The 26,530-nt window shown below is 50.4% G+C and overlaps 1 protein-coding gene and 1 long non-coding RNA gene across 5 annotated transcripts in view; one reads left to right on the top strand and one right to left on the bottom strand.

Annotated features, from left to right (window-relative positions):
* The window catches only part of Szt2 (SZT2 subunit of KICSTOR complex), a 66,696-nt gene that overhangs the window by 38,556 nt on the left and 1,610 nt on the right, over positions 1-26,530 (top strand). For 3 of the 4 annotated variants that reach the window (XM_045148942.1, XM_045148938.1, XM_045148940.1), the window contains 51 exons: positions 57-171; positions 265-378; positions 589-759; positions 897-991; positions 1,219-1,342; positions 1,447-1,611; positions 1,701-1,905; positions 2,167-2,282; positions 2,415-2,661; positions 3,427-3,568; positions 3,728-3,820; positions 3,956-4,034; positions 4,135-4,428; positions 4,603-4,744; positions 4,876-4,983; positions 5,069-5,132; positions 5,346-5,531; positions 5,867-6,034; positions 6,109-6,190; positions 6,311-6,382; positions 6,587-6,788; positions 8,401-8,500; positions 10,193-10,322; positions 12,232-12,384; positions 12,472-12,574; positions 12,663-12,768; positions 12,857-12,968; positions 13,538-13,656; positions 13,767-13,931; positions 14,155-14,239; positions 14,400-14,564; positions 14,666-14,833; positions 15,212-15,345; positions 15,710-15,876; positions 15,994-16,091; positions 16,168-16,300; positions 16,459-16,589; positions 16,966-17,066; positions 17,140-17,316; positions 17,519-17,786; positions 17,887-17,966; positions 18,056-18,181; positions 18,279-18,478; positions 20,759-20,849; positions 21,033-21,113; positions 21,193-21,267; positions 24,148-24,361; positions 24,717-24,870; positions 25,014-25,136; positions 25,238-25,643; positions 25,767-25,883. In XM_045148942.1, coding sequence (XP_045004877.1) covers positions 57-171; positions 265-378; positions 589-759; positions 897-991; positions 1,219-1,342; positions 1,447-1,611; positions 1,701-1,905; positions 2,167-2,282; positions 2,415-2,661; positions 3,427-3,568; positions 3,728-3,820; positions 3,956-4,034; positions 4,135-4,428; positions 4,603-4,744; positions 4,876-4,983; positions 5,069-5,132; positions 5,346-5,531; positions 5,867-6,034; positions 6,109-6,190; positions 6,311-6,382; positions 6,587-6,788; positions 8,401-8,500; positions 10,193-10,322; positions 12,232-12,384; positions 12,472-12,574; positions 12,663-12,768; positions 12,857-12,968; positions 13,538-13,656; positions 13,767-13,931; positions 14,155-14,239; positions 14,400-14,564; positions 14,666-14,833; positions 15,212-15,345; positions 15,710-15,876; positions 15,994-16,091; positions 16,168-16,300; positions 16,459-16,589; positions 16,966-17,066; positions 17,140-17,316; positions 17,519-17,786; positions 17,887-17,966; positions 18,056-18,181; positions 18,279-18,478; positions 20,759-20,849; positions 21,033-21,113; positions 21,193-21,267; positions 24,148-24,361; positions 24,717-24,870; positions 25,014-25,136; positions 25,238-25,643; positions 25,767-25,883 — 7,266 coding nt within the window. The remainder of the gene's footprint in view (positions 1-56; positions 172-264; positions 379-588; positions 760-896; positions 992-1,218; positions 1,343-1,446; positions 1,612-1,700; positions 1,906-2,166; positions 2,283-2,414; positions 2,662-3,426; positions 3,569-3,727; positions 3,821-3,955; positions 4,035-4,134; positions 4,429-4,602; positions 4,745-4,875; positions 4,984-5,068; positions 5,133-5,345; positions 5,532-5,866; positions 6,035-6,108; positions 6,191-6,310; positions 6,383-6,586; positions 6,789-8,400; positions 8,501-10,192; positions 10,323-12,231; positions 12,385-12,471; positions 12,575-12,662; positions 12,769-12,856; positions 12,969-13,537; positions 13,657-13,766; positions 13,932-14,154; positions 14,240-14,399; positions 14,565-14,665; positions 14,834-15,211; positions 15,346-15,709; positions 15,877-15,993; positions 16,092-16,167; positions 16,301-16,458; positions 16,590-16,965; positions 17,067-17,139; positions 17,317-17,518; positions 17,787-17,886; positions 17,967-18,055; positions 18,182-18,278; positions 18,479-20,758; positions 20,850-21,032; positions 21,114-21,192; positions 21,268-24,147; positions 24,362-24,716; positions 24,871-25,013; positions 25,137-25,237; positions 25,644-25,766; positions 25,884-26,530) is intronic. The other variant, XM_045148941.1, reaches the window with a different exon arrangement.
* Positions 23,907-26,464, bottom strand: LOC123460630. Its single transcript, XR_006637134.1, has 3 exons — positions 25,191-26,464; positions 25,027-25,097; positions 23,907-24,389 (listed from the first exon to the last, which is right to left on the bottom strand). It is a non-coding gene; the product is annotated as an uncharacterized LOC123460630 (long non-coding RNA).

The following is a 26,530-nucleotide window of genomic DNA, read 5'->3' as shown; positions in this document are numbered from 1 at the left end:
CCAGAGGTGTGTGGGGTGGGGGGAGTGACTCTTGCCTTCTGATGTTTCTCCCCTAGCTCCACCCACGAGATGCCGCCTGTATAGGCTCCCTGCTGAGCTTTGAATACCTGATACAGTTGTGCCAGAGCAAGGAATGGGGTCCTCTGCCCCCAGAGCCACCTGTCTCAGATGGTCAGTAGGAGAGGTGTAGCAGGGTAGTAAGAAGGGAGGAGGCAGCCACAGATGTGATCTAGGTCTCACTGCCCTCCTCTTGTCATCTCCTAGGTCTGGACCAAGGAGGAGACACCTGTGTCCATGAGATCCCTTTCCATTTTGACCTGGTAGGACTGCTGCCACAGTGCCAGCAGCTACAGATGTCCTTCCTTCTGCTCTCCAGAGGTGGGTGGACTTGGTGCCCATGCACCCTCACCTAAGGGGCCAGCAAGCATGGGCTTATTGGAGGATAGAGAGTGGACCAGTCAGTGAAGAGCAAGTACATGATAGAGCGGGAGGAAGCTGAGACTGAAAGAAGGGCTTTGCTGGTCAGGGTGGAGCCGGGCACTGGGCAGCAGGAGGCTCTCTGTGCTGAGCAGAGTGTGTGTCGGGCAGAGCCAGAGGGTGTCCCTCTCGTCGAGGGGCCCTGTCCCACCAACGACATGGTGCTGTGCCTGCTGCACAGCTGCCTGGGGCAGGAGCTGAGTGACCGGGAGATCCCACTGACCCCTGCTGACCAGGCTGCCTTCTTGAGTGATGTGCTGCGGCGGAGCTGCCCCGATCCAGGTGAGCACCTCCTCTCTCCTAATACCACACTCCAGTGCTTCCCCACATTCCAGGGTGGTCTCTGGCCTCCTGCCCTTCTGCCTCAAAGTCCTCCTTTTGTGCTGGTTCTGCTTTTTACCATCTCTACCCCATTGCAGGTACAGAGGGGCCTCCAATGGGAGACCACAGGATCTTGAAGGGTCAAGCAGTTGACAGCACCCAGACCACTGGAGACTCAGCCCCTCGTGCCCTGGTCAGCACTGGTTCTTCTCCCTGAGCTCTTACCACACTGACCTCCTTCCATTATCACATCACCCTTGCCGCTGAGAGCCTTCTGCTCATGACAGAGTGCTTTCATTTCCCTTTGCTCTGGACTTTTCATAATAAACCCAAGATGAGTCAGGTCAGGGTGGAGGAAGAGGATGGGACTTGGAATGTTCCCTTGGAGATTGCTCTAATTTTCTGCTTCTCTTTTTACAGAATGTGGGTATTCCTGAAACTCTCAGGCCTTTCATCTCTGCCCAGCCCCCTCAGTGGCACTGTTATGCAAGGCTTGTGAGCCCCCAGCATGTGTTTCTGACTTTTCTCCCAGCTACCTTTACAGGTACCAATAGCTGACCTTCCTCACTAACCCTCTTGAATACAAAACCTTGAGCTCTCTTTCCAGCCCACCAGATCACAGTGAATCCTGCTTTTTCTCTTTTTCAGATGTCCAAATTCTGGCTGCCTATGGCTTAGAGAATTCCTTCCAAGAAGAAATAAAGTCCAAGTTGGAAGAGTATTGTGGAACTCCTAACCTGAAAGATCTGGGAGGAACTGGGGTCAGAGCTACAAAGTCCCAAGTTCCCATCCTCAGTGTAACCCTAGCCAGTGGTAAGGCTGTTGCCTGGAGTCACTTAAGCACAGAGTAGAATGGGAAATGAAGAAAGGATGTGGAGACTACAATGTGGTCTTCCCAACAGATGGTGCCCAGAATCTAGGAGAGCTGAACCCACCTTCCCGTCGGGACCCACAGATTTACACTGGGCGTCAGGCTTCTCAGACAGAAGGTTCAGATGGACCACGAACAAGGTGTCCTGTTTACATCTATAGCTGTTCTCTAGAAGCACTAAGGGAGCAAATGATTGGTATACAGCCCCCTCAGGCACCTCGCGACCTTGTCTTCCGGTGAGTGCCCTTAGTTTGGACATTTATTCTCCCCCAGCCAAGGTTTGGGTGCACACTCACTGAGTATGGGCAGACAGGTTGCTGGCCAGTAGCAGGAACTTGACTTTTTGCTGTGTCCTGCCAGCTGCTTGCTTGGCTTCCCTCAAGCCAGTCAGTCAGAAATGCTAGGCCAGGAATGCATTTGTTTAGAGCCTGGGTGGCTGATGACTCTAAGGTGCCACTAAGAGGAGTCAGCCAAGCTCTCTTTCCTCCCATTCCCAGGACTCAGTTCCTAAGCCACCCCTCCTCATCCTCAGCCTGGATGGAGCCCAGGCACAAAGAAGCCGCCACCCATTGTGCCTTGCTGCAGGAGCATGCACAGCGGTGCTACGTCCGTGGTGAGAAAGAATGCCTGCCATTTGAGGGAAGTGTGTGGCTCTGGGCTGGGGGATGGAAATATAGGGATTGTAGGGATAGGGATGAGAGAGACTTCCAGAACTGACCTTCCTGGCCCATTCCATTTCGATTAGGGCTGTTCCGGAGCTTGCAACAAGCACAGAGTGTAACCTGCCAGGATTTGCTGATAGCTGTAGATGCCTGTGAGGAGCTACTGCAAGAAATAGACATCACATCTTTTCTGCTCGCACTGTGTGGCCACTCTTGGGGTTTGCCTCATGTACCTCCAAGCCCTGGTCCTCTCAGTCCAGGACCCTTCAGCAGTAGCATCGAGGAGGGACCAGAGCCTCGGGAACGAGCTATCCTGGTTTCTGAATCCAGGTTAGGGTTGTTCTTGGATAGTCTCAAGGAGTAGGGCAGGGGGCAGTAGCTCATGGACCAAGCCCCTATGGAAAGGACCTAGTGGTGGTCTCCCAGGCACAGCCCTGCACATCTCTCCTGCTTTGGTATGATCTGATTAGCTGGGTCAGGACTATTGAGCTCCCAGAAATTGCCAAAGTGAAAGCAGAGGTTTGCTGTGAGTGTGTGCCCCACACTGTATTTTACCTACTAAGCCCCACATTAGACCTCTGCAGTTCCTAGCTGAATGGAAAGCTGGAAGGAAGGGAGGGAGGGAGGGAGGAAAAAGGCAAGCAGGAAGACAGTTCTGTTAGCTTTCTAACATTGCCGTTGGGGAAGAACTAGAGAGGTGAGAAAGCCGAGGGCCCAGATCGGAGCTCTCTCCCAGCACCCTCTCTGCAACCCTAGTTCCCTGCTGTTCATGCCCCTCAAGTGAATGCATTTTCTTCCCAACAAACCTTGTTTCCCCACCTATCTTCATGTTAAATAATACCACCTCCACTTAGTGATGAAAGTCAGAAAAGTGGGATCACCAGACTCTGTTTCACAGAAATCTTTATCCCTTAAGAAGTGTGGAGGTTACAGCCCAAAGGGTTGGTTCTCCTTGCCTCTGTCGCCTCCCAGGCTATTGTGCTAATATCCTGTAGACAGAGGCAGATGGGTGCTGCTGCCCAGTTAGGAAGCAGGTACCTCCAACACTTGATGGTTCTTAATACTAGAATGCTTCTTTCAACCCTAATCATCCAGTATAGAGACTGAAGACCTAAGTGAGCCTGAATTTCAGAGCACCCGTGTCCCTGGCCATCCAGACCCTGGCCCAGAGATCTCTCTGACAGATGTCTGCCAACTCAGAGGAGAAGCACATAATGCCCTTCATGGCCTCATTCAGGTAGGAACTTGGGCAAGGGCAGAAAAGGGGAAAGTCCGCTTGTATAGCATGCAATATGCTCTCCTAAGTTGAGGGTATGCATATGTCCTGGAATAATAAGGGGAGTAATGTCCTTTGAGGGGAGGGGTTGCTGACATAGCCTCCTAAACCCCACTACAGGAGAAGTTCCTGGATATCAGTAGGCTCCACTTCCGCACAGTGCCCTCCAATCCCCACTACTTCTTCTATTGCCCTCCATCCAGCAGGAGAGAGGTGAGCAGCTTTCATCTCTTCCTTCCTTGTAACCCAGAGGCCTCTTTTGGCCTGTCTGAATCTTTTGAATACTTTCCCCTGAGGCACGGATGTGCTGCTTGTCCTTCTTGAATCAGCCCTCTCTATTTTACCCAGGACGAGGGCCCCCGCGACACTGTAGACAGAAAAGTCAGTGACCTGGAGTTTTCAGAGGCTGAGCTCATGGGAGAAGAAGGTGTGTGGGCAAGTGGGTCAAGGCCGGGAGGCTGCTTCAGGTTGAGATTGAGAAGCCTCCACTGCCCCCTTACCTGTTGGCTATGTGCACGCACCACTAGGAGACACATCTGCTGGCTGTGTGGTCACTGAGAGTGACCCGGAGCTGGAAGTTGAGTACCGTGAAAGCCGTGAACCAGACCTGGAGCCTGCTGGGCTCGACTCTGCCTCGCTGTCAGATGCAGACACTGTGAACCCTGATGAAGATTCCTTCAGTATCTTGGGAGGCGACTCCCCCACTGGACCTGAGAGTCTTGTCCACGACCTGCCACCCCTCTTCCTGCACCTCACATGCTCTGTGCGTCTGCGTGGGCAACACAGCTCAGTACCTGTGTGCAGCCTTCCCACCTGTCTGGGTGAGTTTGGGGACCTAGGGAAAGGCCAGACAGAGGTCTCAGTATGGCTCACCTACTGATGTGCCTGCCCAGGGGAGGAAGAGAGCCTGGGAGTATGACTCACTATCATTTGGAACTTTGGAAGCTGTGCTTTTCCCAGGGTCCTCAGTGGCCCTAACTTTCCCTATCTCCCAGGCCAGGTGCTTTCCAGTCTAGAGGGACCCCCAGTTGGAGGCCGAGTTCCCCTGAGGGACCTCAGTATCACTTTGGACGTCTTTGTGCTGACCTTGCCCCTAGAAGTGGAGCTGCCCCCAACCTCAGACCTTCAGCACCACCGGTGCGGCAGCAAACTTGTGGCAGGTTCTGGGGTCTTTGGGAATAAAGGGGACCTAGGACTAAAGAGACCTTGAGGAAGCCATGGGAGAATAGCAGCTCCTGACCTTTGACTTTTGTTTCTACCCTGTTTAGGTCAACATCTGAGAGCAGTACCTCATTCCCACGGTCCCCAGGGCAGCCATCATCTTTAAGGTCAGATGATGGCCTGGGCCCCCCGCTGCCACCCCCAGAAGAAGAGAGGTACAGCCTTATCTCTTCAGAGTTGCCCACTCCCCTGTCAGTTTCCATTTTCTGGAAAACAGGATCCAAACCTTTCTTCTCTTAGGCACCCAGGACTGTCCACCTTGGCCACACCCCACAGACTGGCTATTGAGACCACTATGAGTGAGGTGAGAGCCTTCTCTTTCCCACTGTAAGTGTTAGGACTCCAGTACTGTAACTGGTACCATTCCCATCAGATGAGTGAGATAAGGTGCCCCTTTATCCTGGAATACAAGTAGGACCTCTCTTAATCTATAAGGCAGAATATTTTCTAGCATCTTTTGATTTGGGCTTCTGATGATGCCCTATTAAGCAAGTTGTGGTTGCACTTGTGACTATAGATTCGGTGGTTGTTAGAAGATGAGATGGTGGGGGCACTCCGAAGAGGGGGCATTCCCCAGAGCCCTGCCCTCCACCGAGCGGCTGCTCACATCCATAGCTCTCCAGGACGCTCTACCTGCCTTCGCCAAACTCTTCCACTGAGTTTTGTGTTTGGGCCAGAACGCTCCCTCACACAATTCAAGGAGGTAAGGTGCCCTCAAAACATTCTGTGGTCCCTTGAAGTCCCCTCCCTCCTTGAACCCCAGGTGTGTAACTGAAAGAGCTTCTCTTAATTTAAATCCATAGAATTCTCTCTTGTCTGTCTCCTTGCCATATTACCTACCTCTCCCCACTATGCCTGAGTACCCAACTCCATGGAAAGTAACCCAGTTTCCAACCTTGTCACTGGTCCTATTGAACCTTGAACCTTCTCATAGCCCAGCAGTGGAGATGTTACTGTCTACTCCCCAGGTAGCACATAGGGCACTCTGTAGGGAAGCCTGCTCCAGCCTAAACTGTGACCTTGGCTCCTGATCCCCAGGAGTTCCGCCGCCTCCAACTACCTGGCCATGTTCTTCTTGAGGACCCTGACAGTGGCTTCTTCTTTGTGGCCATTGGCCAACAACCCAGTGGGCCCCATGGGGAGCCCCCTTCAGCAGCCTGGGTTTGGCACAGCCATGAGGATAGGGCTGAAGGCATTGAAGAGGAGGTATGTCTGACCTGGGGACGGAAGAGAGGTGATAATGAGTATATAGGCTGCATCTTCTGATTTCTGTCCCTCAGGCAGTCAGTCCTCAAGCTCCTGGCTCCCCAGAGGGTTCTGAAGGCACTCCTCTCATTGGCCTAACCAGCCTGTCACAGGGAGGTAAGAGAAGACCTGGGTAGCATAGTGTAGGCTCCCTTGCCATCTGCCCAGCTTCCATTTCTACTGGGTAAACCTAGGCAGAATCCAGAGAAAACCCAGGTATTTCCCTTCTCTACTCAGGGAGTCAGCCTGGGCCTAGCCGGGGACTGAGTCTCACGTCCAGTCAAGGCAGTGTGGATTCAGACCACCTAGGTAAGCGGGGTGGGGGTGCGGGGGTCAGGGGTGGAGGACTCCCAGCTGATGGCAGGTGGGCTTACAACAGCGTAGGGAAACGTCTGAGTAGGGGGTATCAGAGGGGACTCATTTGTAGGAGACTGTGAAACCTGATGCACTTGGAGATTTAGATGAGTCAGGCTCAGCTAAGGATGGGGTTGGACGTCATCACATTTGACACAGGTTATGATGGTGGCAGCAGTGGCTCAGACAGTGAGGGTCCCAGTGAGACCCTCGGTGAGAAGGCCCCCTTCACGTTGCGGACTCCACCTGGGCCAGTACCTCCACAGCCTTCAATTTCAGGCCTTCCTGGGCCCTGCCTGCCTGATTTCTGGCTCATCATCAGGATACTGCAGGATCGTGTGGAAGTGTATGCACATGCACGGTATGTAGAAGCCAGGGCCTGCATCCCTACAATCTTAGTCTTGCCTATTCTCATAAACCCAGGGTTATTAAAAGTAGGCAAGGCTTGGGGGGAGGGTGGGAAGGTGATTACAGATGCTCATTTCCAAAGCCTGCCTGTGCTCAACTCCCCAACACCCATGTAAAGTCTAATGCAAAGTTATGCCTGCATCAATGGGAAAGAGAAGCAGGAGAATCCAAAGCTCCCGGGCCAGCTAGTCTCGTGTTTCTTTGCAGTCTGACAGTTCATTTATAGTAGAAAGAGACCCTGTCTCAAAGATGTATGACTGGGGAACCTAGAGAGATGGTTCAATGGTTAAAAGCACTTGCAAGGCCTGTTAGACTTTGAGTCCCCAGTACCCACATAAAATTGGATGCTAAGTGGTGCATGCTTGACACATTAGCATACGCATACACACACACACAGAAATTCCCCCCCCTTTTTTTTTTTTTTTTTGGTTTTTCTAGGTCAGGTTTCACTCTAACTCTGGCTGACCTGGAATTCACTATGTAGTCTCAGGGTGGCCTCGAACTCATGGTGATCCTCCTACCTCTGCCTCCCAAGTACTGGGATTAAAGTTGTGTGCCACCACGCCCAGCTTACACACAAATTTTTTAAAATTTAAAAAATATGTAGAGCACAGACACCTTGAAGCTGTCCTCTGACCTCCAAATGTGCACCATGACACCCACACTTATATAAGTAAAAAATGTTTTGAGCCTGGTATGGTGGTGCACACCTTTAGTCCCAGCACTGGGAAGGAAGGCAGAGGTAGAGGCTGAGGTAAGTGGATTACCATAGGTTCAAGGTCAGTCTGAGACTACATAGTGAATTCCAGATCAGCCTGGGCTGCTAGAACAAGACCCTACCCCAAAGTTTTTTTGAAAGTAGATAAGATTTGTGCCTGAGAGCTTTGGTAGGGATTTGACTTGTATTAGAAGGTCAGGACTCTGGATCTCTTTCCCACATTTTCTAGAAAAGTCACATCACTCTTGACTTTCTTCATGGAGTTGAAAAGCCAATGAGGATTTTTGGCTTTTAGCTGAGTTCTAAGAACATCTAAACTTCAGAGCAGCTTCAAAGATTGATATATAAAGATAAGGAATAGTACCTAATAATTGTTTACAATATGAAGGTAATCTTTTAGCCTTTTTTATGAATCAGCTCATCTATGTAATATGACCCTATTGGTATGAATGAAGATATTCACTTCACAGAAGTTAAATACTTGCCCAAGATCACAGTAAGAGACACAGCCAAGATTCATAGCTAGGCATCTGCTTAAACACTGTTCTCTGGTGTGGGACAAGAGAAGGGAAGACCACCATTCTGACCACAGTTTGAGCATAAAACATCCATACTACATGATGGGCAGTGTGGTGGCATGGGAGAGCTGCCAAGAGTCTAGGCTTCCAGAACTGCTGGAGAATTCTATTTAGGGAGTTATACAGGTTTGCTTCCTATGTCCATTCCTACCTCATTCTTATGGTTTCCTTTGGCCCCAACTCCATGACCTCCCTCCCACTCATGACATCCCCCTGCAGAATCTGCCCACTGCAGTTCTCCATCAGATCTATCCTTCCTTCCTTCCTAGGAGCCTGATTCGGGAGGATGGTGGGCCTGGCACCGAATGTCGCCACCTGCAACAACTTGTGGTGAGGCGAGTTGGGGAGATCTGTAGAGAAGTCAACCAGGTAAGGCACAGAGGCCAGGCTCCTGGTCACCGAGACAGTGCAGATGGGGCACTTTGTAGCAACTGGACTTTCAGAGGCTGTTAGTCTAGCGCAGACTCAGTAATGACTTTGAGATGGTTCTTTTTTTTTTTTTTTTTCCTGTCCCTCCAGTTACTGTGAGGCTGTTATTCTTCCAGTTTCCTACAGACTGAGGGAGTTCTCTAATCCACTCCCAGTAACAAGGTTACTCATTCCTTGCCAGTGACTGAGATATTCCCTTCCTTCCTTTCTCAGTGCTAGTCTTAGTGCAGTGAGAACAAAGATAGATAATGAACAACTAAAATATACAAACTATTTCATTGTCAGCAGTGAAGAATTCTATAGAGGCAAAGCAGAGACTGCTGTGTGGCCATTGAAGTTTTTAAATTGAGAACTAAAAGATGGTGACCAGATTCTGAGAAGGAGGAACAAGTACTCACTGGACTTGCTTGCAAAGCCCTGAGCTCTGTTATGGAACTGCAGTCCTTTTTTGTTGGTGCTAGGCTTTTTGTTACTGTTTTGGGTTGTTTGCTTGTGTGTGTGGTATGTATGGTGTATGTGTTGTATGCATATGTGTGTGCTGCACACACTTGCAGAGGCCACAGGAGAAGATCAGGTGACCTCTCTCTTTTTTTTTTTGTTCATTTTTATTTATTTATTTGAGAGTGACAGACAGAGAGAAGGAGGTAGAGAGAGAAAGAGAGAGAATGGGCGCGACAGGGCCTCCAACCACTGCAAACGAACTCCAGACGCATGCACCCCCTTGTGCATCTGGCTAACGTGGGACCTGGGGAACCGAGCCTCGAACCGGGGTCCTTTGGCTTCACAGGCAAGCGCTTAACCGCTAAGCCATCTCTCCAGCCCAGGTGACCTCTCTTGCCTTGTTTCTTCGAGACAGTCTCTCACTGAACCTGGAAGCTGCTGTTTCTAGTCATACTGGCTGACCCAGTGAACGCTACCTATAGGACTGGGGTTACAGGCATGTATGACCATGCCTGGATGTTTACCTGAGTCCTGGGGAATAGAACTCAGGGTAATTCAGGTCCTCTCACACCCTCATACTTGTGTTACCCACCGAGTCATCTCTCCAGCCACCTGGTTTGTTGTTGTTTGTTTGTATTTATTTATTTATTTATTTGTTTGTTTGTTTGTTTTGCAAGGAGAGAGAGTGAGCATATCAGGGCCCATAGCCACTGCAAATAAAACTTCAGACACATGTGCCACTTTGTGCATTTGGCTTTACATGGGTACTGGGAAATCAAACCCAGGCCATTATGCTTTGTAAGCAAGCACCTTAACCTCTGAGCCATCTCTCCAGCACTAGTTTTTTGGTTTTTTGTTGTTGTTGTTGTTGCTTTTCAAGATAGGATATCACTGTAGCCCAGGCTGACCTGGAACTCACTTTGTAGCCCCAGGTTAGCCTTCAACTTACATAGATCCTCCCACCTCTACCTCCTGAGTGCTGGGATTAAAGTTGTGCACCACCACACCTGGCTGTGTTTTTGTTTTTGATACAGGGTATTACTGTGTAACCCATGCTTATTGGTTACCAATATTCTTTTCGACCTCTGACCCCTAGCAATAGTGGTCATTTCCAGTGGCTGTTAATCATCCTTGACTACTACCCATTAACAAGGAGGAATTGTAAATCTGACACCTTACTCTTTCTGCCAGCGACTGCTTCTTCAGGACCTCCATGACAGCCATGTGTGTAACTCCCTTCTGGTGGCTGAGAGTGAAGAAGATCTGTGGCGCAGCGAGACACTCTTCCATTCTCGTCAGCGAGTACCACTGCCCAGTGACGGTACGATCTACTGTCCTTCCTCTCATCTGGTTCTTGGGTGAGAAGCACAAACAGATAGATAAAACTCCCTGAATTTGTGTGCTGTTGGCCATCAGTGACTGTCATGAAACAGTTCTGTGGAAAGAAGAACTAGAAGCCAGATGAAGTGGAAAAAGAAAGATAGAACAGAGAATGGCTGCTGTTTCAAGTAGCGGGCAGGGAAAGTGGATATAGTAATTGAAGGAACATGGAAGCAAGGAAAGAACTTTAAAATAAAATAAGGTACAGACTTGAGTAAGCTTGTGTTCTGTAGAGAGCCAGTAAGGGAGGAAAGGTTTGAGAATACAGAAAGAAAAGATGATTAGACTAGGTTATGACCTGTCTTCCTAAGGACATGCTTCCACCAGGACACATCTTGTTACCTAGAATTTTCATTTTAACCCAGTTGGGAAATACACGGAGAGGCAAGGAGTCTGGAGAAGGGGGAAGTCAGCTAGTTCCAAGGTGAGAAGACCAGAGGAGAGGAGCCTGTGGTCTCATAGCAAAATTGGCTTTCTGATTGGCTATTCCTCCAGACAGGCAGGCACAGGGATCCTTTTGGATTCCTGGTCATGGTAAGGAAATGGCTGACCTAGTCAAGGTGGTAATTAAAGACTCAACACATGCCAGGTGTGGGGGTGCATGCCTTTAATCCCAGCACTCAGGAGGCAAAGGTAGGAAGATTAAAGTGTAACCCATGCTTATTGGTTACCAATATTCTTTTCGACCTCTCGAGGCCATCCTGAGACTCTATGGTGAATTCCAGGCCAGCCTGATGCTAAAAGTGAGACCCTACCTCAGAAAATCCTTTTAAAAAAACAAAAAAACAAGACTCAACACTTGTGCTCCTTTTTGAGCTCCTGATGCCTTTTCATCACAGCCATGGGAAAAAAGCTGAATCATATCCCTCTTTGCCATCCTCCCTTCTGGCTTAAAGCAAAATCTTTGCCCTCCTGATTTCTAACATTTTCCCACCTTTTCACAGTCACCAGGAGAGTCTCTTTGAGGGCATCCTGGTATGTTCTCCATATTTAAGCAGGCATCCCATTATTAGTAGGCTATCTTGGTTTTGAAGGCAATTTCTGCACATTGAGAGTGAACCAGGACAGCCAACACTTCCACTTCAGTATGACTCCCACAGACTGGCATGTGAGGCCAGACACAGCTCTTCTTCTCTTACCTCCATATTTTTTTCCCCTGAGACCCTTTAACTCGGCACCAGAGTTTCTGTGCATTCCCCTGGATAGCCTAAATGTTGCTGATGCTTGACACAAGTATATTTGGGAAATAAAACTGCCCCTCAGCCTTCTAGAAGATTCTTTATTCACCTGGAAACTGGACAAGGATTGCCGTCCTGGTCCCTGAGATATGATCAGCGGTTCAGGCTGGGTTAAAGCAAGCCTAAGCTGCCTGACAAAGGATCAAATAGGATATCGATCTGTGGCCTTTAAAAAAAATTACTGCCACACCACCCTTTGGTGGTGTGCATCCTCCAAAACACAGGACATGCTTTCTCCCAACTCTACAGCTGATGCTTAAGCACCAAAGCCTTTTTGTTTCAGTGAGCTACAGTTGCAGCCCCTAATGAAGCCACCGGTGCATGTGTTGTAACAGGGCCCAAATCCCTTGGCGTTGTCTTCAGGATGGCCTCGGGGTTTGCCTTTCTGGACATCCTTATCTTTAAGTCTCCTTGAGATAGCCCTGAAAGCCTATGTACTATGACCTGACTTTGTAAGGATATACCTGTGCCTAGCACTGTGTTCATCTTTACCTGGCAGATATTTAAGTAGGGTCAAGGAATTGGGAATGATGTTTGATAGTTCCCAGGCGAGCAGTCTGGAAAACAGAGGGCTAGGCATCCTGTTTCTAACCCATGCTGCCCTGTCTGCAGATTATGCTGCTGATGAGAACTGTGCACCCCGAGGATACTTAGCAGCCACAATGCAGTTTGTCCCAGGCCATTTCTCCTGTGATGTTGTATGGGGAACTGTGATCCGAGTCCATTCACGCCTCAAGATGGGTCCCAGTATGGGGGTTTCTCGGGGTATGTGACTGGCACAAGAGGGCAGGTGGGAGAGGACGATAGAGGATGTAGAGAAGGGAGTTTTCTGAGCCCATGTTACTACTACAGCTATCCAGGCCCTGCGCTCTGTGCTCAATGCCTTCTCTGTAGTGAACCGAAAGAATATGTTTGTTTACCAGGAACGAGCAACTAAGGCTGTGTACTATCTTCGGTATGTAGAACCTGAGAAGACGGGGTAAAGCTTGAGTTGGGGATGGCATGGGAGGAGAGATGCCAAAGACCTTGCTATTCTTTCCTAGGCTCCTGGAGACATCCTGTAGTGACCGGCCATGGGAAGGGGATACTCTGCCCCCCTCCCTAGCTCTGTCCCGAAGCCAAGAGCCCATCTACTCTGAAGAAGCCTCAGTGTGTATTGTTCCCACTCTCCTCTGTTCCCACACTCCCCTCATGCTTTGTTCCATGGAGCTAGATCTGAACTTGGTTGTCCCCACAGGGTCCTCGTTCTCCTTTGGACATGGCTTCCAACCGCAGTTCAGATGCAACTCGCCCTGTGGGCCAAGTGGACAGACATATCCAGCTGCTGGTGCATGGCGTAGGGCAGGCAGGTGAGGATGCGGAGAGGTACTCCTCTTAGAGCCATCTCTTACTCCGCCCTGGCCCCCTTCCTCCTGGGCTTCAGCAGGAGCTATATAGGAGAAGACAGGCTCAGGTGACATTTAGGGGCACAGACTCATTGCTGGGTAAAGTGAGCTTGGGAAGAGGAATCAGTTGACTGCAGGGTAGCTACTGAGTCCACTGGCCTGAGACCAAGAGTGGACTGGGTGAATGATGGGTTCAATTTGGGCTGTGTTGAGCCTAAAGTATTCAAATAATGTGGACCAGGTATCAGACTAAAACTGTTACCTACCTTATCTTTTAGTAGTTGTGGCATACCTCTGAGATTGGTACTATTATAATTCCCATTTTCTTGGATGAGGGCACTGAGGCTTTTAAGTAAAGCTCACACGTCCATAGTCATAGTGAGTAGCTTGACAAAACCAGACCTTGGTGCTAGCTTCCTTCATAACTTGCATGCCATCGATGTCCAATATACGGGGGATTGTTGAGGCATTGAGTTTAAGGATTGGCATGGAGATAACTAGATCCCCTACCTTCATACCATGGCTGTATCCAGGTCCTGAAATCACGGATGAACTGGTGCGGGTTCTGCGTCGGCGTCTGGATGAAGCCACGCTGGATGTCATCACGGTCATGCTGGTCCGGAACTGTAAGCTGACCCCAGCAGATGTGGAGGTCAGCTCCTTTCCTGACACTAGCATCTTTCCAGACTCACTCACAGGTCGCAGGGCAGTCTAGACTGGAGTCTGTGCGTTAAACTCTGACCATCTCTCCCAACTGTGCAGTTCATCCAGCCTCCTGGAAGTCTTCCCTCAGAGGTACTGCATCTGGCCCTGCCCCCATCCTGCAGACCCTGGCTTCCTGCCTTGGCCTGGTACTTGCGGCAGAACCTACTCATCTTTCTGCACTCTCCCAAATACACAGACAGCAACAGCCGGAACCACTTCCAAGTGAGATTGTCCCCACCGCCCTCACTGTCCACACTTGAGTGCACTTCTGTCCCTTGCCCCTGGCATGCCCCTATCCCACTTGTCTGCAGATTCTTTCATATGTGCCTTTGCCCATGGGCCTGTAATTATCTGCCCCGTGTCCTCCTGAGCGCCCATGCATACCTGTAGCTTCTGACCCTTTATAGATACCCATCTTAGTGCTCGGTGTCTTTTCTCTTCCCAGCATCCGCTCCCACCACAGGGTGGTCTCCACGACCTGGACATCTACTTGTATAACAAGCCTGGTGGACAGGGCACCGGGGGCAAAGGTACAGTGTAGAGCACGGGCCTATGGCAGTACTCGCAAGTGTTAGAAAGGCTTTTCTCACCTTGAGGCTAGAGGGTCTTCCAGCTGGGCAGCTGGAGGGGGCCTTGGAAAGGGAGGTCTGCAAATGCCATATCTGAGCTTCCCTATCGATTTCTACCTAGGGGTTGCCTGCATCACTCTAGCCTTTGTGGATGAAGGTGGAACCCCCATATCACTGGCAATGTGGCCCCCCTCTTCTCCTGTATCTCCAGACCCATTGAAAGAGGAAGAATTTGAGCAACTGACTCAGGTCATTCGCTGCCCAGTCACACTGGACAGTTCTTCAGGTAGGACAACTTGGTCACAGGACGGAGTGTTCATTCAGTGCCGTGGGAGGCAAGAGTGGAATCTAGGGGCACTCTCAAGGGACCCATATTCTTCCTTCCAGCTCAGGATGGGTCCCCAAGGCTTCGACTAGACGTATGGGAAAAGGGGAACATTAGCATTGTGCAGCTGGAGGAGAAGCTCCGGGGCGCAGCTCGCCAGGCTCTGGCTGATGCCATCATGGAGCTACGGCTGCTCCCTGCTTCACTGTGTACAGAGGACATACCTCCAGGTAGGTCAATAGCCCCTCCACCTCTAATCCAAAGAATAGCAAAAGTTCAGACAGACCACGTGGATGAGTGTGCAAATGTGAGGTTCAGAGAAAGCAGCATAAATGCCCCATCAGAAGTACCCATTCGCAGATGTCCATCGCTTAATCTGCATCTTCAAGGTGAGGTAGTGGCAGAAGTACAGGCCTATAGCCGGCCGCCTGCCTGGGGAAGGAGATTCCTCAGGAACCCGCTCCACAAGCACATGCAGCCACACACTGTCAGTGTCATACACTCACCGACAGGTAGAATAGATGGTGAGGCGCCAGAATTGGGACTACCTTGTCTGTGCTGGGAACTGATGGGCAGTGATGGGAGTCTATCATGTTTGGGGTCCACAGGAAGTGTCAGGAGCAGTTCTATGGAAACCAAGAGCTCTGCATGTCGACCCAGCACCTTTCCTCCTGCCCCTGTCCCTGGGGAGCCTGTGACTCCACCCAGCAAAGCTGGCCGACGTAGCTTCTGGGATATGCTGGTAATGGGAGGACGTGGTGATGTTGGCTTCTCTCATTACCTGCCTCTTAACTCCCCCAACCCCCACATAGGTTCTTTGAGATAAAACTGCTGTCTTTGTAACACATGGCAAGTTCTCACTGACATAAAGAGCCCCAGCTTACTAAATGCCTCCACTTCCATTTTCCTTACTGGAGCCCCACAACAGCCTGCAGAGCTTTTACCTAAGAAGATGGGCTGGGAAAGTTAAGTAAAACCTGTCCAGAGCTGCTTAGTCAGCCTCTGCAGAGGTCTCTAAACCCTCAAGGCTCCTCTCCGTGTACAGTGCTTCCACCCCCACCCTTTCCTCCTCCCAGTTCCTTTCTCATTCCCTGCATTGCCCCTAGAGCAAAACAGAAGGTGGAGATTTGGGTTCCCCAAAAACAACGGATGACATTGTTCTGGATCGGCCAGAAGATACCCGAGGTCGAAGGCGTCATAAAACTGAAAATGTTCGGACCCCAGGTGGAACGGAGCGGGCATCCGGCTCAGATTCTGGAGCCCAGAGGCAGAGGTGTGTGTGGTGTGTGGATGATGTATCATGGGAGGATCCAGGGTTGAAGTCACAGATGGGAGTTTGGTAAACATGTGTCATATATGGACATGAAAGTTCCTTGTGCTCTGTCCTCAGACGCTGGACAACACAGCTAGAGGAGGGTGAGGTGGGGACTCTGCACCCAGTGTTTGCTCATGTCATTCAGCGCTGGATGGGATTTATGGTTCACATTGGTAAGGCTCTCTCATCCCTCAGCCCCCTGGCCTGCTGTCCATTCTGAAGCCCAGCAGTGACTTCTCTGCCTTCCAGGTTGTGCCTCGGTGTCCAGAAGCTCCACCCACATGGTGTCCCGTTTCCTCCTTCCATCCATCCTGTCTGAGTTCACCACTCTGGTCATCTCAATGGCTGGAGATACCAGTGTCCGTGTCTTTGAGCAGCATTTGTGAGTTTCAGATCGGGTGGATTGAAGGGAACTCTAGGAAGCCCAACTTGTCGAGGCTGAGTTAGGAGTGGTGGGCTCTAGGCCTAGAGTGTTTAAGGCTGGGCCAGAGAATGAGGCCAGGTAAGAGTTCCTTCTTACCTACCGTTCCCTCCCAACAGGGGTTCAGAGCCCAGTGTCTTCAGCCCTTGTTCCCCTGGACAGCTGGGCCCAGCTCCCCACCCAGCAGCAGAGCGGCACCTGCTGCTTCTGGGAAGGAACTTTGCACAGTGGAGGAGACCAACTCAGCAGGGTGAGGGGGGCCTAGGGGAATCTGGGCTCAAGAGATGCTGGGTGGTCTTCTGACCCTAACAGGGAGGAAAGTGGGATCTGGGGCTGGAGAGATGGCTTAGCAGTTAAGGCACTTGCCTGTGAAGCCTAAGGACCCATGTTCTACTCTCCAGATCCCATGTTAGCCAGACACACAAAGGTGAGGCAAGCACAAGGTCACACATGCCCACTAGGTAGCAGTGTCTAAAGCCTGATTGCAGGGGCTGTGACCCTGGTGTGCCAATTCTCTTATCTCCTCTCTCTCTAAAAAAAAAAAAAAAAAAAAAAAAAAATTAAATAAATAAGAAAATGGGGTTGCCCGCAACCCCCCTGCCATTGTATCCCTCTGCACCCTGTAGCTGCCAAAGCTGTGCAGCGCTTTGAGTCGGGAGGTGACGGAAGCTCAGGGAGGAATGCTCCCCGACAGAGGCTTTTGCTGTTAGAGGTTATGGACAAGAAGGTAAATGTGGAGTCATGGGCTGGGTGGAAGAGAGAATTCAGTGACCTTATTGACCCTGACCCTTGACCTCTAGCTACAGCTGCTGACCTATAATTGGGCTCCAGACCTGAGTGCAGCATTGGGCCGAGCATTAGTCCGCCTTGTGCAGTGGCAGAATGCACGGGCCCATCTCATCTTCTGCCTGCTCAGCCAGAAGCTTGGGCTATTTCATCACTGTGGCCAGTTGGACTTCCCTATGCGAGATGCAAAGGTGCCTGCTGCCTAGCTTTCTGCACTATTTCATTTTATTTTATTTTTTTGCCTCTGAGGGATCAGTTCAAGGAAGTAGGGGAGAGGAAACAGACTGAAGTCTGAGGTACTATGGAGGAAAAGCCAGGAAGGAAGCCATAAAGTGGGAGACCGGGTCCAAGGACAAAGGACCTGAGCCCATTGCAATGCTCTGTCTCCTTCAGGAGCCAAACCCGTTCCTGTTGCCAACCATGGAAGTGGAGACCCTCATCCGCAGTGCAAGCCCTCCGCTGAGCCGTGAGCAGGGCCGACTGAGTGGGTGCTCGCGTGGTGGGGGTCCCCTTCACTTAGACACATTTCCCTTTGACGAGGCCCTAAGAGACATCACAGCTGCCCGCCCCAGCTCCACGGGTGGTCCTGTGCCCAGACCTCCTGATCCTGTCACCTACCATGGACAGCAGTTCCTAGAGATCAAGATGACAGAGCGCAGAGGTGAGGGCTGTGGGTCAGGCAATGAAGTGAGACAATCTATAGAGTCTGGGAGGAAGGGGTGTGAGATCCTGTAGCTGCTCTTGATGCCTCCTGCCCCCAGAGCTGGAGCGCCAGATGAAGATGGAGAACCTGTTTGTAACCTGGCAGCAGCGTTCTGCCCCAGCCAGCATGCCCATCAGTGTGAGTAACCCAGTCTGCATCCTGCATGAGGATCTTTGGCCCCTTCTTGGCCACTGCTTGCTTCACTACCCACTACCCTGTGTCCTCAGGCTGGAGAGCTGGAGACCCTGAAGCAGTCATCCCGCCTGGTGCATTACTGTGCAACAGCCCTGCTCTTCGACCCAGCTGCCTGGATGCATGGACCCCCAGAGACCTCTGTGCCCACTGAGGGGCAGGTGAGGCTCAAGATTTCCATTCTGAGGTTTCTTTCCAACAGTGGCCTCCACACCTACAGGGTTGTCAGTGGGCAGACCCTTAATTTCCACTCCACAGCGGCGCCATCGCCCTGAGCCAGTGTCTGGGGGCCGAGAGGTTCCCACCAGCTGTGAATCCTTGGATATGCCTCTGCCAGGAGCCCGTGAGGAGCCATGGCTGAAGGAGCTGAGCTTGGCCTTCTTGCAGCAGTATGTGCAGTATCTGCAGAGCATTGGCTTTGTGCTCGTCCCACTGCGGCCCCCCTCACCAGCTCGCAGGTGAGCCCACTCCTCCTTTACGACCCTCTTCTCCTCTGCAGCCTTCCTCTCTTCATGTAGCTCCTGCTCTGACCACTCGGGCTTTGTGCATGCCCATCTCACCCCACCAGGCTGGCATACAGGTGGGGCACTTCGCATGCTGCTCGGGCCATGTCCTACAAATCTCGTACTGTTTACAGACTTCACAGGCATGTTAGTGCAGTCTGTGCACTCTCATTGAGCTTGTTTCCACCCACACCTTATCTGTTTATATCACCCAGTGTCTCATACATGCTCCTAAGCTTTGGGATCTGGGTCTTGTCATTTCCTGGTCATCTCATTGGTCTTTCCACCCAGGATGATCCCTTTTTCACCAAGGGCTGCTGCACTGGGCTTACTTGTATCAATGTCCATGGCTCCATCCTGCTCACTGTCTGGCCAGAATCCTGGGAAGGAGCCAAGTCTCTATCACCACCTTTCATTGACCCTGAGCTCAGTGACAATGCTATAACCCCTTTCCCATCCTGTGCCAGATCTGAGCCCTGTTTTTGAGGTCCCTGCTCTATATTCTTGGTGTCTCAGCAGCCAGAACATTATTTTCCCAGCACTTTCCCAATGGCTACATAGGAAAAATGTTACCTGCTCACATGAACTTTCATATCTTCAGTTCTGTGATGTTGTGAGGCATTTTTCTAGTCTCTCTCTGATTTTGAGTAACTTTGTAAAATGTGCCTCTCTCTTGCTGAAGATAATACCAGAAAGCCAGTTCTGACCTTTTGGGAATTTTGAAACTACTGTCTGCTCTCCCACCTACATATCCACCTACCCCCACCACCTCCATACTTCCCCGTTTTCCAGCTTTAGAAGAAAAGGCATGCTCCTGTGAGTCCTTGTCCCCCAACAAGCCATTGTTCAGTGACAAAATATGAGTTGTTTTTTTTTTGGGGGGGGGGGTCATCCAAGGTAGGATCTTGCTCTAGCCTAGGCTGACCTAGAATTCACTATGTAGTCTCAGGGTGGCCTTAAACTCACAGTGATCCTCCCACCTCTGTCTTCCAGGTGCTGGAATTAATATATATTTAATTAATTTAATTATTTAAATATATAAAATCAAGCATTCCATTCCTACCAGTCTTTTTTTTATTATTTATTTAAGAGACAAATAGGCAGAGAAGGTGAGAATATGGGTGTGCCAGGGCTTCCTGCCACTGCAAACAAACTCCAGACAAATTCACTACTTTGTGCATCTGGCTTTATGTGGGAACTAGAATCAAACCCATGCCATCAAGCTTTGCAAGCAAGCACCTTTAGTTACTGAGCCATCTCTCTCTGGCCCCAATCTTTTGTAAATACACTAACATTCAGGTGTTAGCTTTAGGAATGCTGTCTTTGGCCGCCATGTCTAGCATCGTTTTATTTCGGTACTTGGAACTGAAGTGAGGTCCTCAGGTTTATATGGCAGGCACTTTACCTGCTGTGCCATCTCCCCAGCTCCCAGCTGCCACCATCTTCAGTAATCACCAATTACTGTGTTAAGTCTGATCCCAATTTCCTTAAAGATTCAATGGAAACTCGGGTCCATGAGGCTGAGACTCCTGGTAATGCCCACTGCAGGGGTGGTAACTGGAGTGCCAATGCTCTGAGTGATGTACTGAGTTCACTGATCCCAGGCTGATGCCATTAAAGACTTCTGTCCTGCTGGTTCAAGGCTGGTGAGCCTCACACTTGACAATCTTTTCCTTCCTTCAAGCATTGGCACTCCAATTACTGCTTATACCTCAAGAGTCTGGCAGTTTATAGCTTCTTGGCGTGATGGACAATACCTGCTAACTCTTTCATTTTTGTGCTTTCATAGTCCTTTCCTGATTCTCATGTCCCCTTGGCTCTGAGTTAAGAAATAAAGGACAGTAAGCCTATGAAATGTTGGGACTGTCATTCCCACTCAGAAGAGAACTCCTCTTCCCTGTCTCGTCAAGCAGCTCCTTGAATTTTCCATATGAAATCTTGGACTTGCATCACCTCCCTTCCCTCGCCAAGATTATTCCTCAAGGAGTAAAGAATGATGCTGGGTCTCCACCTCCCCACTGAGCATAGCTCGCTCCATACAGCAGCAGCTGCTGCCCTGCCCTGCAGTCTAGACCTGGACCCCAGGCCCAGCCTTACCACTTACTCACTGTGGGAGCCTGAGCAAGTTCCTCCCTCTGCAGACCTGCCTCTCTTCCTTGCAAAGTGGTCTGGCAGCAGTAATCATTCATCCCCTTGCCTGCATCATTCTCTTCCCTCTCTCTCCCTTCCCTACAGCACCAGCCGGCTACGGGCCATGGCTGTCCTTGGAACAGAAGGTCGCGGCTCCTTCTCCTGCCCTAAAGCCAAGACTGAGGGGAGCCCCAAGGTAATGTGGTGTCATATGATGTCCTGAGTTATGTCCCCCTACCCAAGGTCAGTGGCTCTGACTGATGAGCTGAGTTCTCCAATCCCAAACTGGCATCATAAAAGTCAGGAACCTAAAGGACTTCAGTCCTGCTGTTAAGAAGATGGTGAAGCTCCCAACTTGCCCCCATTTGCCTTTCTTCAGAGCACTGGCACCCCAGTTACAACCTGCCACCTGCAGCGGGCACTTCCTGGAGGTATCATCCTCATGGAGCTGACTTTCCAGGTGAGCAGAGGGAGCACAATGAGGGAAGAGCCCGATAGACAGGTCTCACCCTCCTGACCGCATTGTACCCTCTTTTCAGGGCTGTTACTTCTGTGTCAAACAGTTTGCCCTGGAATGTTCCCGAATCCCAATGGGGCAGGCTGTCAACTCTCAGGTTTGTGATGGGGACAAAGTAATATGGGGTGGGCAAGGCTTAGGAACAGTGAGTACAGCCCCAGCATGTGACAAGCAGTGTGGCTCCATGACCCATGTAGTGCAGCCAGGGGTTTATCTGGCACTGTGTCTGACCTGGATAGTCCAAAGCTGCATTCAACTGCACCGCCAAGGCAGAAAGCAGGCCAACACAGAGACCAGGCCAGCCCTGTGTTCACCCCACACTGTGCAGCTTGCACAGTGGTCATCCATGATGATAGATAGCTGGAAGAGCACATTCAAGCACAATGAGTAAGGGGCATGCTCAGGTCACTGCCATGCACAGTCCCAGCCTAATCAGAGCTGGGAACAGCTGGCCTTGTCAGTTTGCCTCAAGGCAAGCCCTCAGCACCTGAGAAGGGACAGGTACTCTGGTGTGCTCAGAATGAGTTAAGAAATCATATGAGGCCGGGTACTAGAAGCCCTGTTGTACTTGGTTCAGCTTTGCAGTTTGCTAGGAATTCACCCTGGGGCCTGTTCTTTGTTACCTCAAATGAACTTTCTAAAAAACAAGGACCCAATACAGATAGTACACATTCTTTTCTGTGGGCAGCTCAAATCCAGCCCCCATAGCTGCCCTTGATTTGAGTGTGGGTACCTGGTCACAGACAAGCACAAGATGTGACCTGCAGGAGTATGGTGACTCTGTGTGCAGGAACCTACCTTGGCCAGGGTGCTCAGGAGGGAGCTATGGGTACAGGTAGTCCTTCCTGCCTTCTTACAGGATCAGAAGTACTCTTCTGAGCTGCTCTGGCTTTCCTGCTCCTAATCTCTAGAGTCCTCACAGCCTGTCCCTTCTTAACTAATTTGTCTTTTTTTCCTTCGGTATTTTACTTCTTTGAGAGAGGGAGTGAGGGATGGCAGAGGCAGATAGTGTGAGAGAGAGAACGGGCACACCAGGTCCTCCTAGCCACTACTAATGAATTCTAGATGAATGCACCACCTTGTGCACCTGGCTTTACGTGGGTTCTGGGGAATTGAACCTGGTTCCTTTGGCTTGCCAGCAAGCACCTTAACCACTAAGCCATCTTTCCAGCCCCTTATGTAATTCCTAAACCTGCTCAGGTTTCCTTCATTTGAGACTCATGTAGTCCAGGCTAGTCTAGAATCCCCTGTATAACCAAGAATGGCCTTGAACACCTGATCCTTCTCTCTCTCAAATATTGGGATTACAGGCCTGCCATGCCTCACTTCTCTAGCTTTTAAATTGCTTCAGGGTATCACTGTTCATTAAGTGCCTAATGTATAAGTGAAGAGAAGCAGTTCACTCCTAAGTAAGGAGACCCAAGTTCATAGAGGTTCAGTACTTTTTGTCTTAGGACACACTAGTCAGTGGGATTCTTAGGGCTAAAATCTAGGTCTCTGTAATACTGATTTAATCTTTACTTCAGTGTTTCAGATCTGTGTATTTTTTCCAAGGTAGATGAGGAAACTGGAGCATAGACATACTGACTTACCAAGGTCATATAGCTAGTCTGGCTCCTACAGTCTATTTTTCTGTTAACTCCTAAGCCCAGTTCCCCAAAGACTGTCCGGATGGATTCAGCCATTCCAACACCACATATCCTATTGTAACAAAGCCCTGGCCTATGTCTGTTTCTGCCTTCCTTCCTCCCTCCCTTCTTTCATCAGTGATTCCTTCTAGCCAGAAAGGCAAGCATACTCAGTAAGAGGATACCCACACTGGCCTAGTATTCCAGTGGAATCTTAAGATTAAGTAGAATATGGGTCTGGAGAGATGGCTTAGCAGTCTAGGCACTTGCCTGTGAAGCCTAAGGAACCAGGTCCATTTCCCCAGTACCCACATAAGCTAGATGTACAACAAGGCGGCGCATGCATCTGGAATTCATTTCCAGTGGCTAGAGGCTCACTTTCTCTCAAAATAAAATAAATAGCTGGGCATGGTAGCACATGCCTTTAATCCCAGCACTTGGGAGGATCCCTCTGAGTTAGATGTGAGCCTGAGACTACAGAGTGAGTTCCTAGTTAGTCTGAGGTAGAGTGAGACCCTACCTCAGTTTAAAAAAAAAAAAAAACTACATAATGAAACAACTCTAAATAAATAATTTTTTTTAATATTTTATTATTTATTTAAGAGAGAGAGAGATAGAAATAGGCAGGGAGAGAGAGAGAGAATGGGCACACCAGGGCCTCCAAAAGAGTGAGTAAAGATAGGCGTGGTGGTGCACACCTTTAAATACCAGCATACGGGAGGCAGAGGTAGGAGGATTACCTTGAGTTTGAGGCCACCCTGAGAAAACATAGTGAATTCCAGGTCTGCCTGAGCTACAGTGAAACCCTACCTCGAAAAACCAAATAAATAAAAGTTTGGGCTGGGCATGGTGGCACACGCCTTTAATCCCAGCATTTGGGAGGCAGAGGTAGGAGAATTGCCATGAGTTCAAGGCCACCCTGAGACTACATAGTGAATTCCAGGTCAGCCTGAGCTAGAATGAGACCCTACCTCAAAAAAAAGAAAAAGAAAAAGATACACAGGTAGCCAGGTGTACTGGCAAATGCCTTTAATCCCAGCTCTTGGGAGGTAGAGATAGGAGGATCACTGTTACTTTGAGACCAGCCTAGAACTACAGAGTGAGTTCCAGATCAGCTTGGGCTAGAGTGAGACCCTACCTCAAAGAAACCAAAAAGAAAAAAAAATAAATGAAAAAGCGTAAGTAAGAGGAAAGTTTCTCATAGAAGATGTGCTGGCTAAAGGGGGACCACTGGGCCTAAGGCAGCTGGGGAACTTTGTCAAGTTTCCTCTTCTCCTTGGAAAGAGGGAAATGTGGGTTGCACAGCTTGTGCTACTACACCCTAATTCCATTCCATTTTCCCTCTTCAGCTGTCCATGCTGTTCACAGAGGAGTGTGACAAGGTACGAGACCTGATGCACGTGCACTCTTTCAGCTATGATTTCCACCTGCGCCTTGTCCACCAGCACGTGCTTGGCGCCCACCTGGTGCTGCGGCACGGCTACCACCTCACCACCTTCCTGCGACACTTCCTAGCCCACCATCCGGATGGACCCCACTTTGGCCGCAATCACATTTACCAAGGTCAGTGCCAGAAGGCGAGCCCATGAGGCTAAAAAAGAAAAGGCCACACACAAGGTAAAACCTGACCAGAACTAGTGGGACATCTTAATAACTAGCAGGACAATGTCTCCCCACAGTTCTGTCCTATATTTTACTCCTTAAGTTTTTCACAGTTAGTTTCACACCAGAATTGGGGCCTTATGTCATGTGTGCCCTGCCCTCTGCTCTGAACCATTTTCATAGCATGCCAACATCCCATGGGAACTCAGGAGCTCCCAAGGAAAGCAGAGCCTTAATGGCTCCCATCCCTGCCCCACCAAAGCAGGGTGCTTGTCCCAGGCACAATGCTTACTAATTCCTATAACTTGGCCCTTAGGGACATTGGAGCTTCCTACACCACTCATTGCTGCTCACCAGCTGTACAATTATGTGGCTGACCATGCCAGCTCTTACCACATGAAGCCACTGCGTATGGCCCGGCCAGGAGGCCCGGAACATAATGAATATGCCCTGGTATCAGCATGGCACAGGTAAGATCAGAGTGGCATCCAACATGCCCTCTGGTAGCTGAGGTCGGAGCCACACTTACAGTAGGGAAACCCATGTTTCTTGGGCACAAGGGTGGGGGTGGGGTTGGTTTCATTAGGGCATCTCTCCCATCCCAACTGCACAGCTCTGGCTCCTACCTGGACTCTGAGGGACTTCGCCATCAGGATGACTTTGATGTGTCTCTACTGGTCTGTCACTGTGCTGCACCCTTTGAGGAGCAAGGAGAAGCAGAGCGGCATGTTCTGCGGTCAGATCTCTCACCTTGAACACGCCCACTTCCCAACCCGCCCCCTGCTCTCACCCGTGTCTCTTGCTGTGACACTCTCTCCTGCCTGCTCCCCACTCCAGGCTGCAGTTCTTCGTGGTGCTCACCAGTCAACGAGAACTCTTCCCCAGACTCACTGCTGACATGCGCAGGTTCCGGAAGCCTCCCAGACTACCCCCTGAGCCAGAAGCTCCTGGCAGCTCTGTTGGTAGCCCTGGGGAGACCTCCGGCCTTGTCCTGGCCCCTGGACCAGCTCCTCTGTTCCCACCACTAGCTGCAGAGGTGGGCATGGCACGGGCACGGCTGGCTCAGCTGGTCCGGCAGGCTGGCGGGCATTGCCGGCGTGACACCCTTTGGAAGCGCCTCTTCTTGCTGGAGCCACCAGGGCCTGACCGACTGAGACTTGGGGGACGTCTGGCCCTAGCCGAGCTCGAGGAGCTCCTAGAGGCAGTCCATGCCAAATCCATTGGGGACATTGACCCCCAGCTGGTAAGGGACCATGGGTTCCAGAAAGGTTGGGGTTAGGGCCAGGATTGTAACAGCAGCCAGAGTGGAGGGTAAAGGAGTCTCAGATGACTAGGATAAGAGTCAGAAATATGGACCCTCTTCCAGGATTGCTTCCTGTCCATGACGGTCTCCTGGTATCAGAGCTTGATCAAGGTTCTTCTCAGCCGATTCCCCCAGAGCTGCCGCCATTTCCAGAGCCCAGATTTGGGAACACAATACCTGGTAAGTCCCATTGGCCCTAGTCTAAAAGGGGAAACCATAGAAATCCTCATCATAGATGATAGCAAACCCTTAAGAGTCCAAACCTGACCAAACAAGCTCTGCTACACTGTGGTCTCGGTGGAACTGGGCTACACTGATAACCTGTAAAAGTGGAGTATTGAGCAGTCAGCAAGTTCCTGAGAATTTGCCAAGAACACACACCATGGCTTGAGGTCCCGAGGGCAAAGCTCTGGCACTGACAACCAAGGGGCTTCATCTGTGATCTGTCTCGGAGGCTGGATGGAGTACCAGAAGGGAGCTCTTGGGTTTTAACACCTGGTGACTCAAAGTATGGTACCCAGACCAGCATCATCACCTGGGAGCCTACTGAAATGCCCACACACATCTGTGCCTTAGCATATCTCCAGATGGTGTGTGCATACGCTAACACGAAGAACAGGTACAATGTGGGGTGTTGAGTGTGCGCATGGGGAGCTGAAGTTGAGATGGGCCGAGAACTGCAGCTTAGAAGCAGCATTCCTGAGAAGACCGCAAGTGAGAAAAGTGGTCTCTGCAACACGGACTCATTTCTAGTGTAGAACAGATCGTCCAGGGAAGCCAAGGCCTTAGGCCAGAAGAGTAAATGGTGTGGGTGGTTGAGATAGGCC

The sequence above is a fragment of the Jaculus jaculus genome, chromosome 5 (assembly GCF_020740685.1).
Source record: "Jaculus jaculus isolate mJacJac1 chromosome 5, mJacJac1.mat.Y.cur, whole genome shotgun sequence".
Taxonomy (NCBI): domain Eukaryota; kingdom Metazoa; phylum Chordata; class Mammalia; order Rodentia; family Dipodidae; genus Jaculus; species Jaculus jaculus.
Note: the sequence above shows the minus strand (reverse complement) of the source record. Positions and strands in the feature narration are given on the sequence as shown.